General features: G+C 45.9%; 2 protein-coding genes and 1 pseudogene across 3 annotated transcripts in view; 1 reads left to right on the forward strand and 2 right to left on the reverse strand.

Moving 5' to 3' along the window:
- Positions 1–18: 18 nt before the first annotated feature.
- Positions 19–5510, reverse strand: LOC115557211 (pepsin A-like). Its single transcript, XM_030374835.1, has 9 exons — positions 4312–5510; positions 3923–4064; positions 3714–3831; positions 3213–3331; positions 2905–3101; positions 2570–2686; positions 1643–1784; positions 1174–1275; positions 19–941 (listed from the first exon to the last, which is right to left on the reverse strand). The coding sequence occupies exons 1-9, from the start codon at positions 4380–4382 to the stop codon at positions 810–812; spliced, it is 1140 nt and encodes a 379-aa protein (XP_030230695.1). The 5' UTR covers positions 4383–5510; the 3' UTR covers positions 19–809.
- Positions 5511–8236: 2726 nt separating this feature from the next.
- LOC115557206 (RNA-binding protein 15 pseudogene) lies at positions 8237–12708 on the reverse strand (annotated as a pseudogene). Its single transcript, XR_003979164.1, has one exon. The product of XR_003979164.1 is annotated as an RNA-binding protein 15 pseudogene (transcript).
- Positions 12709–18527: 5819 nt separating this feature from the next.
- LOC115557209 (sodium-dependent neutral amino acid transporter SLC6A17) overlaps positions 18528–19423 on the forward strand; it is a gene marked incomplete at its 3' end in the record, with an annotated part of 14536 nt that continues 13640 nt past the window's right edge. The window contains 1 exon segment of the mRNA XM_030374831.1: positions 18528–18854.

A 19423-nucleotide genomic window follows, 5' to 3' on the forward strand; every position in this document is an offset into this window, starting at 1 on the left:
CATATGAATGGGGGAGAGGGAGAAAGAATCAGGTAGCTTGAGAAGAGGCAAAAGCAGAATGAAAAAGAAATTCTGGTATTGTTGTTCACAGATGGATACTATTGTTGTTCACATTGTACAGAATTTAAGAAGTGTGGAATATGGTGCTGTCTTGTTCTACAAGAAAGGTGATATTTATACATCCCAGCCTCTTATGAAATAAGAAAAATGTGCATGTCAAGTAAGATTTATAAATATGTGCGTATGAGGGCCAAACAACATCACAAAATCGCTTGAGAAGATGAAAAGACACATCTCATCTCTTCTATAGAGAGAGCATCCTAAAGAGACTTATCACACATGCAGATGGCGTTTTGCTGGGGATGGAAGCAGCGCCAGTTGACTATCAGTGATTGGCAGGTGGTTGTACATGTTAAGCCTGAATTTGTGGGCGATGACTCATTCATTCCTCCAAGCCCCTCCCCAAGGCACACGGGTCTCAGAGTTGCAGGCTTTCAGAGTTGTCTGCCACCCTGTGGTTGGCCAAGTTACAGCAGGGAACAATCACCATACTTGATTGCAGTTCAAGTGTCATTTTTTAATACCAATCAAAACAGCTCAACCCAGAGAAATAAAACAAAGCTGTTAAAAATGAACTGATCTTTTTTGGGCCATTATATTTTATCATAGCAAATAATCATTAAGACAACATTACGGAAAGAGTGTCGAAAACCAGATCTTAAACTCTCAATTGGTCTCTAGTTCGGAGAGAAAATAAATGAGGCTAAAGCAAACCCATAAATAATAAATCAAGCATGCAACGTGTACATTCACACGGCGAGGGCAAAGCCCACCCTGGAGTTGTTGACGTCGAACACGGTGTAGTAGTGCCTCATGAAGACCTCGCCCAGGATCCACGACCCAGGGACATACTCAAACCCGGTTTGGCAGCTGGTCCCGTGCTATGGAGCAAAGCACAGAGGGTAGGTTAGAAGAACCACACGTTCTGGGTCTCAGTGCCATATTTATAGGATCTCATTAGATTCATGACATGGTAACGATATACAATTATATGTATACTGCATTATGCAGGTCAACAAATGAATAAACATGGGGATATTACCATACATGTCGTAATATGACCATAAACAATGTTATTTCTATGAATATTAGGATAAAGACGATGGGACTGACCTGCAGGACGTAGGCTGAGGCCGGGAGGTGAAAGGCATTGCCGCCGATGTTGAAGACCAGGTCTGGCATCACCCCGACGTTACTGCAGCCCACTGAAGCTTGCTGTAGGTGACCCACAACCGAATTAACACACACACACACACACACACACACGCCCGCCCACCCGCCCACACACCCACACACCCACACACACACACACACATCCACACAGGAATGCGCGCACGTGCACACAAACACATAAAGGAATGCACACACACACACACACACACACACACACACACACACACACACACACACACACACACACACACACACACACACACACACACACACACACACACACACACACACACACCATATTATTCCCATCCAAACATCAGGTCATCTACTCGTGCTCTTTTTAATCGTTTTGTTATATTTGTGTATGTTTGTATATAATGACGTCAAAACAAACACAACCAGTACTCACATCGCCCCCTGCCTGGTAGGCCCCCACCCAGCCGTTGATGTTGCCGATGTCCCTGGTTGGCCCGGTGATGAGGGCCGTGCCCGAGTCCACGATGGCCAGGCAGCCGCCGCTGCAGGCCACCGTGTTCCCGTTGATGGTGATGCTGCAGCCACACACACAGGAGAGGGTGTGGCGTCAGGTTCATACAGTGAGCGGTGCTCACTCTGAGGCCACCAGTATAGTATTATGTTATATGATATCCCGTTGTATGACCGGGCTCGATAGACCTCGATATTATGCTAGATTGCTGACATTTGAAACAACATCTAGCAGGCGACGGTTCTGAACGATACCTCGATTGCCCAATAGTACATTGGGCAATGGAGGAATCATTGAGCATGGAACTATGTAGAAATCATTGACCATGGTAGGCCTACTATGTAGAACTCATTTAACATGGTACTATGTAGGGCTTGTTTACCATGGTACTATGTAGAACTCATTTAACATGGTACTATGTAGGGCTTGTTTACCATGGTACTATGTAGGGCTTGTTTACCATGGTACTATGTAGTACTCATTTACCATATTACTATGTAGAACTCATTTAACATGGTACTATGTAGGGCTTGTTTACCAAGGTACTAGGTAGAACTCATTTACCATAGTACTATGTAGAAATCATTGACCATGGTACTATGTAGGGCTTGTTTACCATGGTACTATGTAGAACTCATTTACCATGGTACAATGTAGAACTCATTTACCATGGTACAATGTAGAACTCATTTACCATGGTACGATGTAGAAATCATTTACCATGGTACTATGTAGGGCTTGTTTACCATAGTAATATGTAGGCTCATTTACCATGGTACGATGTAGAACTCTTTTACCATGGTATGCAGGGCTTGTTAGTACCATGGTACTGTATAGCGCTCATTATACCTATCTATTTGGATGGTCCAGTAAGTGTCCTCCTCCTTGACCATGACCCAGTTGACTGGTCCAGTGAAATATTGCTCATCCACTCCCCCTAGGATCAAAGCACTTCCCTCCACGGATCTGAGAGAAGGATATTAGAAATGATGAGCATTTATTTCTTCACAGAAACCAAACAAACCCCAACAAATATGTATCACAGTGTGTGTGTGTGTGTGTGTGTGTGTGTGTGTGTGTGTGTGTGTGTGTGTGTGTGTGTGTGTGTGTGTGTGTATACTGTATACATACATTAGGGTAGATTAATAATCAGGTTCAATAAAGGAATACTCGAAAAGGCTTACTTGCTCAAGTACATTGAGAACTGGTTTTGTGTGATCCTTCCCTGATTCCACATGTTTTTGAAGAGAGGAGTCCCCCCCAATGCGGAAGCACCGATGAAAGCCAGGCCTTGTATGCCATCCCAGGGCATGTACCTGAGGAACGACCCCCCCGAGTAGGTCAGGCCGAAGAGCTGGTTCACCACATAAATGTCACCGACCTGGAAATAGAGCAAAGAACAGCCTCAATAACAGCCTTGTTTGTACTCAATAATAATGGTCCACGTGTTTCTTTGTTGACGGTATGGCTGTGCTCTGATGTCGTCTCTCACCAGAACGGTGTCATACGCCGTCACACCCTTCACATAGCCCGACACATAATCCAGGGTAAAGTCCCCGTCGCCCTTCTGAAGGGTGGAGGAAGCCGAGCGATTGAACCTTGCATGGTTTCCTGGTTAACAAGAAGAACAATACAGAAACAATAGGAGAATAAAAATAAGTAAGGATGAAATGTTATTTGTTTCTCCATATATATTGAACTAAATGTAAAACGTTTTCACATTTATATAAAAAAATAATTTTCTGTTTAAGTTCTTGAATATAAGTGGGACTAATACTGATTATCTTTAAGTTGGCATGCAACTTTATTCATTATTCCAAACATAGTTGAAATGATGTATTGAGCCATCAGATCTATAAATGTCCACTAGGGAAGTGTAATGGTTACCTACAAAGAAATGAACAATGTCTGTGGTGTTTCAATAAACAACAAGGAGTCTGACTCCCAACCAATAGAAGCTAAACCGATGCAGGCCTTGTTCCGTTGCACCTACCGCAGCTGTAATGGGTGCAATTCAAGGACGGCACCCATAGGTCCGCAGAGCCGGTGTCAAAAAGCACCTTGAAGTATTGCGGGGGATTTCCAATGCCAATCATGCCATAATAGGTAACCTATAGTCACCGACCCAAAGAGAGATGTGGAAAGGTGAGTGGTTTGTCTGCAGTGTGACAGAACACGTCTTTGCAGTATAGTAACACTCACCTGTGGATCATAGGTAATAGGCACGTTGTTCAGCTTCAGCCCTCTCTGAAGTCTTGGCTGAGGATACTGTGCCTTGTATTCTTCGTAAAGTCCAACCTCTTCAAGAGCCTGACGGGCAGACTTGCCTCTGAACAAAGGGATTCTGAACCAACCAGGAATATATTTAAATTCACTTGGATTAGTTTTTGAAGCCCTTTACAAATACTGTAAACATTAACAAGTGCCCATTTTCAAAAGGCATAAGAGGATAATCAAGGACTTAATGTATTTTATAAATGTGTGCCATCCTTAATCCCTTGAATAAACAGGTGCTTAACTAATGAAAAACTGTGTAGTGCAATTCATATTTTTATATTTTGGCTTAACAATAATAGTCGCGATCCACTTACTTGACAAGTCCCTCTGTGAAAGCCACAAGAAGCACCAGTAAAACAGCAGACTTCATCTTAAAGCTGACCATGAAGAACAGAAGTTGAATGGAAAAAGTGTATTTTATACTTTTAATATCAGCCTCAACTCCCCCCTCTATCCAATCTACACCTCCTACTCAAATTGATAAGAAACCTCTTAGTAAGAGAGCATATTTAAACAGTGAAACCAGATAAAGGAAACAAAACCTGCTCTAAATATTAATCTAATGTCCTTCAATACAAATGTCACCAGAGCCTGTTTTGTGAGGAATGAAGCTCCTCTCTTGTGTCGGCTGCATCAAAGAGCCCTGTAGGTGTGCACGCGAGGTACCGTGTGCTAGCTGTTATTGTAAGATTATGTTGAAATTGGGGAGACACTATTTATTTAATACATACTAAATTGTGCAATGGCATAGCTGAATGCAAAAGAGGTCAACATCAGAGGCATTCATCTTTGTGTTGCATAAGTTTAGGAATTTTTATTTATACTTCCTCAAAAATGTATAGTGATTGATTAATATCATTAATCACAGACAGCCAACATGAATGGCATGGAAAACAAAGAAGGGTAGGCCTGTGTTTGCCCAAGTGAGGCATCACGCCCAAGTCTTGAAGTAAGCTTAGCATCTTACAAAAGGGACTATTTCTACATCGTAAGTGATATGATTTAATGGTATTGTTAATTTCACCATCATCATCGTTTACATTTAGGGCACTGTAATCCTTCTATTTCTGTAAGGATAGGCCTTCTTTAAACTACAGTACAGTTGACCTTTGATGGACTATTCTCCCAGCGAGACCCTAACCCTAACCCTTTCCCAAACGGCCTACTCCTAACACTCGCTTTATAAACAACAAACATTTCTCAAGATTCCTCAAACTGAGATTAGAAAGATATTTTTTTATTATTTCTTTTGTTGATTTGTTTTAAAGATTAGGCTACCGGTATATGATTAAAAAAAATAAAAAAGAATAATGAATAGTAAGGTGAGATTATTATTCTAAATAATTATGCTGCCTATACATTATTTGCAATGCTATTTTCCGTTATGAAAGTTTAAATCTAGAGTTCCGAGAATGTAGGTGTAGATTAAGCTACACTAAACTAATATTGTTTTTGTGATATGCTCATGCTCAAAGTTAATTTGAATTTCATTCCCTTCCCACACTGTTCCAGTTCTCTACGTCACCACCTTGCGTAAGTCTTATAATGTCAAGTTACTGCTCAACGCTGCCTCCTAGAGGACGGCCGAGTTCACCTTCAGGAAATGTAAGATAAGATGCAACACAAAGAAGAAAGACACGAAGGCAAAACTGTATATTTCAAACTTTATTCAATCACAGACAGCATGGACCTCAAACGAATACAGTTAATTAAAGATAAAAACAAAAAAAATTACTCACCACGGTATAGTTTACCTGTATTATGGTTTCCTGTCCTTGCCCGAGGTCATACGTGTCTGCAGACTCTATGGAGACACGACCAAGCAATCTACGTCCAGATAACGGAACCAATGAGGCGCCGTGAGTGGATGTTCAGACACACACTGGAAAATGATTAGTGGAACAATATTTCAAAACATGCTCAATTCTGACACTTCAGTCCTTCATAAATGTACCCCCAATAAATAAATAAGTATAGGCGACCTTACATAGTCATACTAAGTGAAATACTTGAATTATACCAAAACAGACACTCACAAGGTCTGCCCGTCAAAAGGTACATGGTCCAGCTGCTCATTTGGACCATTGCCTAAAAAAATACCAAGAAAAAAAAAGACATAATACTTACCAGTAATTTATTGGATTTGTTGTATGGACAAAATGTGATATACAAATATTTTTCATTAGCAAAAAATCATATTTTCATTTGCTAATTTTATCCAAACAGCTACATAATTGAGGATTTTACATCTGTGTTGAAGTTCAAAGTCAACATTGTTTTATGGTAGAACATTATCAGCAAAATTACTTACTTACATTTTGCATTTGATTACAAATAACCTCGGATTGTAATACTCCTGTTGGCAAGAGTGGAACAACGAACGTGTTATAAAAGCAGTAAGCCTATATAAAAGCCAGTTACTGGCCTGCTAGTGAAGACGAAATGTAAACATAAAGGCCCAATCCCATTTCTACCCCTTACCCCTTCCCTTTACCCCTTCAAAACAAGGGGGAGGGGTAAGGGGTAGAAATGGGATTGGGCCCAAGTTTCCCCTGATCTCCAGTGCTTCATGTCACTAACACCTAACCCCTTTCCGTCTTTTGACTCTCAAGGCGACCTAGGCTCAGAAGTCTCCGACAGGCGGCAATCAATGTTTTGGATACCAAGCGCCGACATTAAAACACTAAATTGACCGTTATTGTCAGCCACATCCCTGGTTTACAACACTGCTCTTGTGAAACTCGGCGTGTAGCAGGAAGTGTCTTTGAGCAGGAACTGTAAAGGCCTTGTGTAACATTAACAGTATCATGTAGCATTACCTAAATATAGTCCTCCATATCTTCATCAAATCCTTTATGATCCATCCTACCTTAGTTTTTCAATATCTGCCTTTTATGACATCACACGCGGGTGTGTCCTGTCACCTAGATGTAAGCTGGATAGATCGGTCTACCAGCCTACCCAGTTGACTGTAACAAATGTTGCTCATCTATCCGTCATACATCGTGGACACGCCCACTTATGATGTCAGATGAGGCAGATTTTTTAAAACGGTGGTGTATGTCACCTTTAAGTCATTAATGGCGTTTTCATTGCAGTTCTTGTCATACATACCCGACCATGTGGTTTACGCCTGGCGAATACTTTACCCGAGCTGAAGTTCAGGGCTAACCACCTCAAACCTGTGATTACAACAAGCATCCCTCCGGAGGCCTTGCCGTCTGGACGGGGCGCTGGGGTGTCCCAGGGTGGTGGACCCCAATCTGGGGGTACCAGGGAGTGGTCGACAGGCAGGAACGAGGTCCAGTAGAGGCTGTTGTGTCCGGTAGATTCCCCAACTCCGAACACAAGGCTGCTGTTCACGCGTCGACGTCCTCGCACGGCGATACTGTGGAAGATGTTATCCTATTCTAGTGCATCAGTGTAAAAAGTGTATTTATGCAAGGAACTCTCCTTCCGCTCCATCGGGATTCCCATCTTACAGCCGTCGAACTCGGCCGCATTCATAACCTCAATAATATGCAGCAACTCCTCTTCGAACGCGAGACGGGGCCAGTGCCCAAAGCCCGACCCTAAAACCCCGGCTTCCTCTGGTGGACCGACGGCCAGGTAGGGGCGGAGGGCGGCGGAACAACAACATGCTACAAACACAAGAACAGCTCATCCCTTGCTCCTGTACAGCCTGGAGCTGTGGATTAATGTGTGAAACAGGAAGACGCCGTCGGTGTTGAAACAGAAGACCGGGGAAACTCTGAAACTCTCCCCATCCGCTGAGGTGTGCGGCCAAAGGGACAGGAGGGCCCACCACCTCTGCGTTGTGGCCAGGCGGAGCAGACCAAATCGGGTCTGTTGTTGGGGAGGGGGTCACCCAAGCGGTGGGTGGGGGGGGGGGTTCCCAGGGCACACAGCTGGTGGTTGGCAGTTGGAAATGAGCTGTGGAAGCAATCCCCCCCCCCCCCCAATCTCCAAATGGAGACCAACACTTTAAACATGCCGCGGGGGTATTCTCATGTTGTATTAAGTTAGGACGGCGGGCCCAGTTTCGTTACCAATTTTAGTGGCGGGAAAGGCTTGAGTTGACCGACAACGGCCACCAAAACACAGAACTGAGAAGCTGTTTCTGCCTCGATCTCACTTCCTCCTCGCCCTGCTTGGCAGTTGCGTTCCGCTCAGCGCAGTTAACTCCCGAGTACACCTCCGACAACAGAGAATGGTCACAAAAAGGTTCCTCCCAGGCAGTTAGACGCGTTTCCCAGGAAAGAGAACATTTATTAAAACTGAAACAAAATCTATGGGCTGTCTGACAGAGGCAATTCATCTTGCGATTCATGAGCAGTCGTGGCCTCCGGTATTTTTCGTTGCAATCCTGAGTAAACAGCACATTGCTAAATTCTCCATTTGAAAAAATGGAAGCAAAGCATTAAAACAAATAGAGTCCGTTTCAGGGAAGGCAACTCAGACTGCAAATGGCCCTCTTTGCAGAGATGCATTCTGGGAGTGGAAGTTCTTTTTTTTTTTTGTCATTGCATGATTGACAGTAGTGAAAGGGGAAGTCCATGGCATAGAAACACATCGAAGACTGTACATGTTTGAAGGATGGACAAATCAAATACAACACTGCAGCTTTTTTCTTAGGTGTAGAATGAACCTTGGTGAAACAAACCATATTGGTTCTGTTTTAACAGTCGGCCCAGTCAACTTTGGATAAAATTGTAATGAAAAAATTATACTGAATAAAATAAGCATGCCAGTGTACGTCAACTCTTAAAATCAATTATCTGACCGGTAGGTTGACCAACTGATGAGTCACTTGTTAAGATTTCAATTGCAAAAATTCCAACCAGCACTAACAACAATTTGACCAAAGATCATATTTCTTAATAGTTGCGGACAATAAATGAATGCCCTTGAATGATCAGTATTGTTTAACTTTAGTAAATGAAGATTAGAAATGTTTGATTAGTTGTCCAATGAAAGATTACTATGATTAGACGCCAAATGGTATGGTAGGACTGTAGGGAAACCCTATTTGAATTTAACCAATTTGCTAGTTAAAGTGTGGTTTCCATACCAGCTCATGAAGCCTACCACATCTAGATGGTCACAGTATTTACAAAACCATTATCGGACTGATGAAATCTTTATCCCCAAAGAAGTTTAGCCAATAACACACTTCACCCATGACTTATTCAATAAACACTTCTTACAATGTAAGTCAACATAATATGGAATGACAAACAATCAGGGAACCTTGTGAAAGCCCAATAGTAATTAATTAGGCCTAATATTTGTATATTTAACAATTAAATTATGCTTAAAAGTTGCTTCTCAGATTGTGTGAGTTTGACCGAGTAAAGGTAGAGATGTCAAATAATGAGTTGGGTTCCTTTAGCATCTTATTTTTGCATGAAATCTGAATAGAAAAAAAAAAACATTGACTGCAATGGCTTCACAGAAATCTTCATAGTACTTTAAATGTTCTCGCAAACCATAACACATTGAGTTATACTTTTTGAGTTGTCAAATAGATTTTTATAAATTTTCTTTTGTACAGTTGGTCAACATAATGAAAGTCTTAAGGAATGAACTTAAACTCTACTGCGGCAACAAAGATTGATACAACAAAAAGCCTTGTTCTCAATGTAGTTAGCTTTTTTTGGGGTGGAAATTAATGGGGGCGGGGGAGGGGGCGTTAATTCATACTAATCAAATCCTTCAGCTAAATACAATGCATCGTGAAATATTGGCCGACTACAAACTTTGCTTCGGCTGAATGGAGTACAGGCCGCCCTGGAAGTTAATTAAAAATCAAAGCCTCGACATTTTTTCTCTTAAGCAGTCCGACACTCAAACGCTAAATCACATCTATGTATTCCACCTGGAAGGATGGACTGTTCCACCCGCCTAGTTATGCAACTCATAGAATAAAAAAAAATAGCAGTGCTCAGTTGTTAAAAGACAACCATTCTTGGGGGGGGGGGGGGGGGACGAGCACACTCAGGAGGCTCCTCTGATAACGATCATCAGCAGGTACTCCTCCTCTGAGCGGGCGAAGGCCTTGGAGGACGCGTCCAGGAACTGCTCCGAGAACGGGCACGGTGGGAACGCGTGGAGGACCCCCGTGCGCTCCTTGTCTCGGTTGCCCCCCACGGGGAGGCTGATGACCCCCGCCGCCTCCTTCTGCTTCAGGTAGGACACCAGGTTCTTCAGCGGCCTCTCCGTGGAGCTGTTGCTGCTGTCCTGGCGCCCGTCCTCCGTCTTCCCCGGGACGGCGAGCAGGACGGCGTGGCCGGCGGGACCCGAGGCCTTGATGCGGCGGCTCACCTCGTCCAACTTGGGCTGGTCCAGGCGCAGGCGCTGGCTGATCTTCAGCTGGGACACCGGGCCGCCTTTGGTGCCTTCCACCAGCAGGGAGGCCGGCACCGCCATGTCCCCCTGGAGCAGGTGCACGGTGGTGGGGAAGCTGCTGTTCTTCAGCAGGAGCACGCCCTGCCAGGCCTGGGACAGCTTCTGGGACCCCGCCCCTTGCTTTGAGGGCGGCGCCGCCTTGGAGGACGAGTTGTTGGAGAGGAAAGGCGGGTGGGAGGGGTCCCCCCTACGCATGGGGCTCCGACACGGGTCCCCGGCCTTGCGCTTGCGGTCTCTGTCCGAGCTGGTGCCCGGGGCCGTGGGGGGGCTGAGCGTCCTCCTCCTCTTCTCTGAGGGCCCGGTCGGGTCCAGGCTCTGGTGCTCCCTGCCAGGAGAGAGTCTGCCTGGGTGGGGGCCCCGCTCCGGGTCCCCGTAGCGGCCCATTCCGCCGGGGCTGCGCTCCAGCGAGTTCCCGCGGCGACGGCGAACAAAGTCCCCGCCGTTCGGCGAGCGGTCGGGGCGCCGGCCGTCGTCCAGGGGTCTCCGCTTGCGGTCTCGCAGCTCTCGCTCCAGGGACCACGTCTCCCGGGCGCGTCTCTCCAGGTGGTCGATGGGCTCGAAGCCCGGACCACGGGCCCGGTCGTGGACGTCGAGGCCGGGCCAGTCGTTGCCGGGGTAGAGGTCCCTCTCTCTGAAGCGCAGGGGGCCGGGCGGAGACCTCTCACGGACCCTCAGGGACTCCGGGGGCGGGCGGTGGTCGAAGGCCTCCGGGACCAGGTCGTAGGGGGGCAGGGGGAGGTGCTGCATGTACTGCTGCAGGTACCGCTGCTCCGTCTCTGCAAAGTCCACCCTCAGTCTCCGGTCTGGGCCACCCAGGGGGAAGCCACGCATGTGGGTGCAGGCGGCCTGGGCAGCGTCGAGGCTCTCGTACTGGATGTAGGCCCAGGGGTCTCCCTTTCTGTAGTCTATAGTCCTGATGGTACCGAAGCGGTCAAACTCACGGGCAAGAGCCGCCACCGGAACCCAGGGCCCGAGCCCCCCAACCCAAAGCCTGGTCGTAGGCGTGGCTTTACCGTAGCCCACTTTAATAGGGTTGCGACCCACCACTTTCCCCGACATGGCCACTTTGGCCCGGTGGGCCATGTCAAGATTTTCAAACTTTAAAAAGCCATAAGTGCTGTTCTGTCCGCGCACTGCCCGCTTTATGTCCACTTCGGTAATGACACCGAACCTGTCAAACGCCCTGCGCAGATCCTGATCAGTCACAGTAATGTCAAGGTTTCCTAAGAACAACGTCCGGTTTGCTCTCTGGTCGTCTTCAGGGGACATGAGATCCTCCTCTCTGAAAGGGGCACACTCGGGGATAAAGGAAGGCCGGTTCCGGTTTTCGAAAATAGAAAACTCTCTGTCTCTTTCTAGGTCCCTTAGGTGGATGGGTGGTGGTGGCACATGAGGCGGGGGGAGATGGCCCAGCGCTAGCTGCTGTAGTCGGTAGTCTCTGTAGCCTAAACCAGTGGGTGACATGGCTCTTTGGGCATGTACATTACGGTGCCCGGGAGGATAACTCGACACGGGAGAACGGCTTCTACGACGATTCATGAACACGGGCTCAATTTTCAGTGGTCGGTCGTAGAGCACCAACTTGCCGCGTGCGTGTTTGGCCGCCTTGGCGTCGTCGGGCCTTCTGAAATTCACAAACGCCACCCTCTGGTCGCCAACTCGACTTATTTTGACACTTACATCTCCGAATTTTTTGAATTCATGAAATAGTCCGTCTTCAATTTCTTCGTCGTTCAACTGCGACCCCAGCTCACTGATTTTAAGCGTCTTGTACTCACTCTCGGAGCTGGGGGTCCGCGCGTCGCCGCGTGCATTGGTCCTGGGAGCGGAGCTGGCCTCGGTAGCGAGGTCAATGCTACCGTGCACTTTGTTGCTGGAGCTGGCGTTGTTACTTCCATAGTCATGGTTGGCCCCAGTCCGGCCCGTGTGGTGTCCTTCCGCGTCCCTCATGTCCCTCTTTTCGCTCGGCAAACTTCTTCTTGCAGAAATGTGACTGTTAACCGAACTATTCCCGTTGTTGCTGCCGCTGCTGGTGCCCGACAGTGGACCTAGCTTCTTGGTGAGGTGGCCTCCGCGATCTCGGAGATCATCGATTATCCGTGAGCGTTTTTTCAGCGGCGATCGTTCTTTCCCTTTCATTTCAAAGTGGATGATGGTCCAGTGTAAGAAAGTACACTTTAGTGACGCACCCTATTCATAAAGTTAACTTGACGAACTAAATGTGGTTTTAGGAATAGTGCAGCTTCACGTCCGCCATCTTGGACTACTCACTACTGATGACGCCCACGCATCAGTGGAAGAAGACGATTGGCTCTACGGAGGCCACTTGTCCAATCCGTCACGACGCTTCGCCTATTGTAAATCGGGTGCGGCCAAAGGGTCAAGGAAATGATTAGCCTACTATAATACCGTGAAATGTTACATATACAAGTAGCGATGTTTTATTACAAACCTCTTCCAAACTAAATGTTATACAAATAGGTCCCATTGGTCGATACATGACGATCGAATATAAAAACCATGTTTAATGCATATACATGCCTTAATGTAAAATACTAATACTTGTACTACAAATACTTAAAATAGCTACTTCCTCAATTTGCATGTCAAGCCTGATCGTAACGTCCAATGTCCAAAAAAGGATTTAACCTTTTTGACAAACCAAAATACCTTCGACCACTAGTGGGCAGAATGTATCTTATGATTATGTGGGCTTGCAAAGCATTACATTTGAGAAATACCAAACTAATCGTTTGAAAATGAAATTGTTTTTCATTTCTTTTTCATGAATTGTATTAGCATTATACGAAGCACTGCCACTGACATAATGTAAACCTTAAAAATAACATCGTTTAAACACAAATATAACCAAAACAAATACATTCACAAGGGAAAAGTACCCTGCATAAGCATAAGCCTTATAAGTGTCATGTTGCATGAACAGATTTTTGCTTCCGAAAAAAACCGTTGGGGAAAAAGCTCTTGTTGTCCCTGCAGAGGTATTTTAAAATGATTATGATGGGGGGTGGGAACAGTTGCCTTCGCCCTGTGTGTCGGCCCTGCTATGAGAACCATCTGCTACAACTCTTCCGCACCGGTCACATGCTTCAGCAGTAGCCCGGCAGCCCGGCAAGCTGCGCAATGTGGCAATAATATGGCTTAAGTGCACACTAAGAGCTCATGCTTACCCATGGTTTATACTTTAATTTATAACACACACATACATGTTGGATAAAAATAGGCCATTTCTATTTAATTTGAGATGGATGCATCCACTATCAAACCAAAGAGAATACTATATACTTTTGGACAGAATGTTTCGCAAATTGGTAAGATAAGAGAGACAGCATATTTTATTAGAGGAAAGTCTATGGTGTGGGGTGAATACATTCACTCTCAGAGGATGACCCACTTCCATCTCCCATCGCTCTCTCTCTTTATTTTGTTTCAATCTCCCTCTGTCTACCGGCATATGTCTTTCTGTGTCTTTCTCTTTATGTTTCTTATCTCTTTCTCTCTCTATATTTCTCTCTTCCCCCCCTCCCCCCCTCTCTCTCTCTCTCTCTCTCTCTCTCTCTCTCTCTCTCTCTCTCTCTCTCTCTCTCTCTCTCTCTCTCTCTCTCTCTCTCTCTCTCTCTCTCTCTCTCTCTAGCTCATTCTATCTATGCATATTGTATTGTCTCTATCTGTGTGTGCCCTCTCTCTCTTTAAACATATGCAGATAACTGGTGCATTCTGCACTGATGCGAAGTGCAAATGCAATCGGATACATGTCTGAAAGTATTGTGTATTGATTAAATGACCGACAGTGAGCCTATCAAATTTTCTTGTTTATGAATCTGTTGGGAATAGAGTAGGAGACTGGCCTTAACATCAGTTAACATGTTTGGAACTATGTCATTTTATCATATCATTACTAGTATCAAACATGTTACTGTGAAAAAATAGCATATCAAAACTCAGTATTGAAGCAAAGCTATGTGTGCACTGCCAATACACTTTGAAAAATAAAGATAAATGTGTAATAGGGTTAAAAATTGAGTTTTATTTTAGGGATTGAGCATGAACCAGACCACGCATTGGGAGAGAGAGGAAGGAGGGGAATAAATCAGACAGGAGAGCGAGGACGGAAGGGGGACAGAAGAAGCATGAGGAAGGAGAGAGAGAGAGCGGAGGCAAGGGGGGATGGAGGGAGAGTGAGAGGGAGGGAGGAACATCGGGACAGAGAGAGAGAGAGGAGCGAAGGAGGGAGAGAGAGAGTGGGACATAGGGAGGGAGAAAGAGAGAGAGAGAGCGGGACAGAGGGAGACAGAAAGAGAGAGGTAGGGAGCGAAGGAGGGAGAGAGAGAGTGGGACAGAGGGAGGGAGAAAGAGAGAGAGAAAGAGCGGGACAGAGGGAGACAGAGAGAGAGAGGGAGGGAGCGAAGGAGGGAAAGAGAGAGTGGGACAGAGGGAGGGAGAGGGAGGGAGAAAGTGAGAGAGGGAGCGGGGGAGAGGGAGACAGAGAAAGAGAGGGAGGGAGAGAGGAGTGGAGGAAGAAAGGGAGGGAGAGAGAGAGAGAGAGGAACGGAGGGAGCGAGGGAGGGAAGGAGGGAGACAGAGAGAGGGAGGGAGGATGGAATATAAATGAGGGTGGGCAAAGGAAAAGTACTGGGTGCATGTGTTGGTGCAGAGACACAATGTGTGAGCGCACGTGAGTGGAAGTGGCTGAGAGTGAATTCAAACAAATGGATGCTTTCACTGAAATAAAGGGGCGGTGGGGTATCTTGGTATACCGAGACAAGTGAAGGTGAGTCACCAGGAGAGAGCGAGAGGGAAGAGCCGGTTACCTCTCAGGAGTAAGTAGTAGTACGCCATCTACGGACACTCCTCTGACACACCCTAAACACAGTGGAGAAGCTAAATTCACAGAGGTAACCGCTAATCAAAATGGAGCCTAACTTTTGGATACTCTATGTAAACGTTTTAGTCTACCGACCTAGTACAAATGGATGCAGTGTAAGTGTGTCACCGAGCAGAACCACACCCTGACCTCACTTTAACCAATAGGGACGCGCTGCCCACCCCCGGTCAACTGCTAATTAGAGAAGCTAGCAGCCCAACTGTGCCAACAGTCCGACAGGCTCAGACATCTTAAAACAGATTAATCCACATCCACACTGTTTTCTGAACTGCCGATACTGCTCAGACCCTCGCTCTGTCTATCTTGCCTATTTTTTCTTCTCTCTTATTGCCTTAATGGTACAGCCGGACACCTTAGCATCATTAAGAGTTGATTTGTTGAGGCTATTTTTTTCTTTCAAGACTGCTGTCAGTTTTCTGGCACATAACTGAGCGTCTATAAACAAAAGTAAAAGGTTGTGTCAAGGTTTTCACTTTGTTTGGAGAAGGCGAGGGCTTTCCAGAGTGGAGACAGGGGATAGGTTTAGAATGTCTAAGTACACGTTTGGCAAGCTAATTAAGGATGCCAAACAAACAGTACTCTGAGAAAAACTCTCATTTTCAGCGGCTCAGCGACTCCTCGTTGGTCTGGAAGGTACTACGGGAGATCACAAACTGTACGACCAAATCTCCCCACTCTACGAATGACCTCCGACTGGCAGATGACCTGAATTATTTATACTGCAGATTTGAAGGACAGAGTGGCAGTCCTGACTCTGAACCAAACCGCCAGCCCCCCTCCACACCTCCTCCCTACACCTCTTCTTTTCAGCCTGGAAAGAGACACCACCCCCCTCGACACAATGGACCCAGACCTCCCCTGCATCGCACGGTTGAATGCATGGTACCTGCTTTACGGCTCAATATGAATACAGACCACCTCTGTTGTCATGAAGACCTCTCAGCACCTGGTGCTGACCAGATTAAGACCCTCATCAACCGTCTCCTCGCCCAATCGCAGTTCGCCTAAAGAGACCACTGGCACAGTCAACAAGGGACTCTACTTCATCCTCCAGCACCTAGACGTCCCTGGCATCTACGCAATGATCCTCCCAGCTCTTCTCTAGGATAAAGTAGTCCAGTATGGAAAGCCAAGAAGGCCACAAACTGGCCCTACAATGGCGCGGTTTAGCCCTTTGTACGTGCCCTTGACGTGCCATTCTAGGGCCAGTTTGTGGCCTTCTTGGCTTTCCATAGTCCAGCGGCGCATGCCTGAGCCCACCTGTAGGTGGATCAGTAACTTTCTGGTAGACTGGAAGTCCAGTATGGCTGGGCAAGCCCGAGCCACGGACCAACAGCATCGGAGCCCACAAAAAAACAATGTGCTCTCTCCATTTCTCTTCTCCCTCTGCACCAACGGCTGCACCTCTAGCCAGCCTTTGGTCAAACTCCTGAAGCTTGCGGATGAGATGACGTTCATTAATCTCCCATGGGGATGAGTTCGCCTACAGAGAGGAAGTCTCAATCCGGTGTCTATCAAGACCAAAACCATGTGCCACCTGAGCAGTTGCTTCCCCACGGCAGTGGCCCTCACTAACAAGCCTCCTTGACTTCAACTCCACCCCCGTTCCTCCATGTCTCTCACACACACATACACACACACACACACACACACACACACACACACACACACACACACACACACACACACACACACACACACACACACACACACACACACACACAAACATACACAATCACTAAGACGCACACCAACCACACCAACACACACACACACACACACACACACACACACACATACAAATGTACATACACAAATTTCCATCTATATTTATTCAAATTATAGTGTTTACGCCGCATCCACATATAGCCTCTCATTCTCTCATTGCCTCTAAGCCTTTCACACCCTATTAGATTGAGAGTTAACTCAGTTTGTTTGATATTGTCAATGAATATTTATGCATACTATATCATGTGGCTTTACCCCTGATGTGCCCCCACCTCACTCAGTCACTTTCTGATTCTTAGTCACTGTCCGTCCCATCAAGCAGAGGTTGCTATGGCAACGGATCCCCCAAGGTGTATCAAAGGAGGCAGCGAGCCAGAGTCTGAGAGGAGAGGTAACATAAATAGAACACCTAATACAGATAGTGGGCTGCACGCGGTGCTATCTTTAGTCGAAACAAGAAGTCAAGTCAAGCCCAGAATAGTAGGAAAGTAATGCCAAAAAAATCTGAGAATGTTGTGCCCACACATTACATATTGTATGGTATATGGTGTTATGCTTTATTTATTGATGGTGCTGTTTTAGGTTTACTGTGCATCACAAGATGTTTCCTTTGGAGTCCAGCCCGGTCTAAGGACTCTTTCAGCTGTTGGATTGCGTACAGTCGTACAACCACGCACATCCCATCGTTCAACCTCTCTGCCGTTCGTTTTAATGACACTGGGAGTAACGGGCAGGAGCCCACATGATATCTTACTTATAGACGATGAAAGAAGAGTTCCTGAAGATAAATGGTGGGAGATATATTGATGCGCGTCATGATGAAAAATGACCTCCAGACAACCACGCCCCCCCCCCCCCCCCCCCCCCCACACGCCCTGTCTAGGTTGGGCGGCGAAAATAATAGACTTCTGGAGGGAGTTGATTTATGAAGGTCTCTGGCTCCATGGGCCATGAAGTCGTGGTGCACGTTCGATGTCTCATTGGAGAGCGACCACCCCTGAGGTCAACACACACAACGTCTTCAGCACAACAGAGCATGCTATGGTATCTAACCATAAAGGGAATAACCTCACATTAGAGTTAAGTTGTGTAGACCATTTACTCATTAGAATGTGATGTTTTTTTAATCTGTTCGGGAGCTTTCTGCCAAGTGTGAAAGGTCAGTGTTTGTAAGCACTGGGGGCTAAATTGCATCAGAATAAACACTAGCTATCAAGCCGGACCATTTAGGTCATTTAGCAATTGGACCCTTTGCCATAGTGCATTCGAATTAAATAATAGGGCCATGCTGAATGCTCTGACATTTACAACACGGAGATTAATGGTTTCCCGATTTTTTAGAATGAACACAATTGCATCTAGGACCACCGAAGTGGTAGGCATCATATGGAGCATGGCGATATACCAGGTGAATAACCTTGAGACTTAAACACGCATCATTATCATTGCCAGCACTACCGCCCTTATATAGCTCGACCGATCATGTTTCGTGGGGTGTGTGTCTCGACCGAATGGCGTCACGTATTAGAGGGCTCTTACGTATTTGCCTGGCCGATGTGTCAATGAATACTTTTGCGTCATCGAGCTCTCGACTCTCCTCCGTGCGCGTCAGTCGTCAGCGGAAAAAAAAAAAGGGGGAAAAAAGCAGCATGTGATCCACACAACAGCCACCCGTCCTCTGGTTGATCGTGCGCGTTCACAAGCTGCTGGGTACCACAATAATCCCGTGATAGTGATACCCACTGCGCGGATGTTGCTGTCCTGAAATATGTTGATGACACACGTTGGATTGAATTGATCGCCGGGACAGCTTTCACGGTGAGGAGACATCTCTTTTGTATAGGTTTACTTGATGTGCTTTATACTTGGCACTACGTTTTCTCACATGCATCTCTGCCTAGAACGATTTCACCCGAGAATTCGGCCCAGGAAAAGTATTTATTGCGTTTGTCTATTACGTTATCAAATGTCTTTTAGTTAAATGTAAATTGTGACAGAAGTTTCAAGGCAGACCACCCGTTGTATTTTTATTCATGGCCTCAGCACTGATATACGAATAGAATGCCTTCAAATGAAAATAACTTAAAGATTGTGTGTGGAACATTTGTGTAGGATCTTCAGAAAGAAATTGGGTTTCTTTCTTGGCGTATATGGATGTCATTAAGCTCTGCGTGCATGGATCACATGTTTCTATATGACCTTGAGTGCGTGTGTATTTTGAGGCGCCATTCATAATAGAGTAGCAAACTGACATGTGTACACCGCATTTGCAGAATATGTATTAGATAATGCTTGTATTGTAGCTATATTGTCCTTTAGGGAGGTAAGATGCCTTGATGTGTGTATTGTTTAAAAAAAACACCATGGCTTCTCTATTAAACGAAATA

Source organism: Gadus morhua, chromosome 13, assembly GCF_902167405.1.
Source record: "Gadus morhua chromosome 13, gadMor3.0, whole genome shotgun sequence".
Taxonomy (NCBI): Eukaryota; Metazoa; Chordata; class Actinopteri; order Gadiformes; family Gadidae; genus Gadus; species Gadus morhua.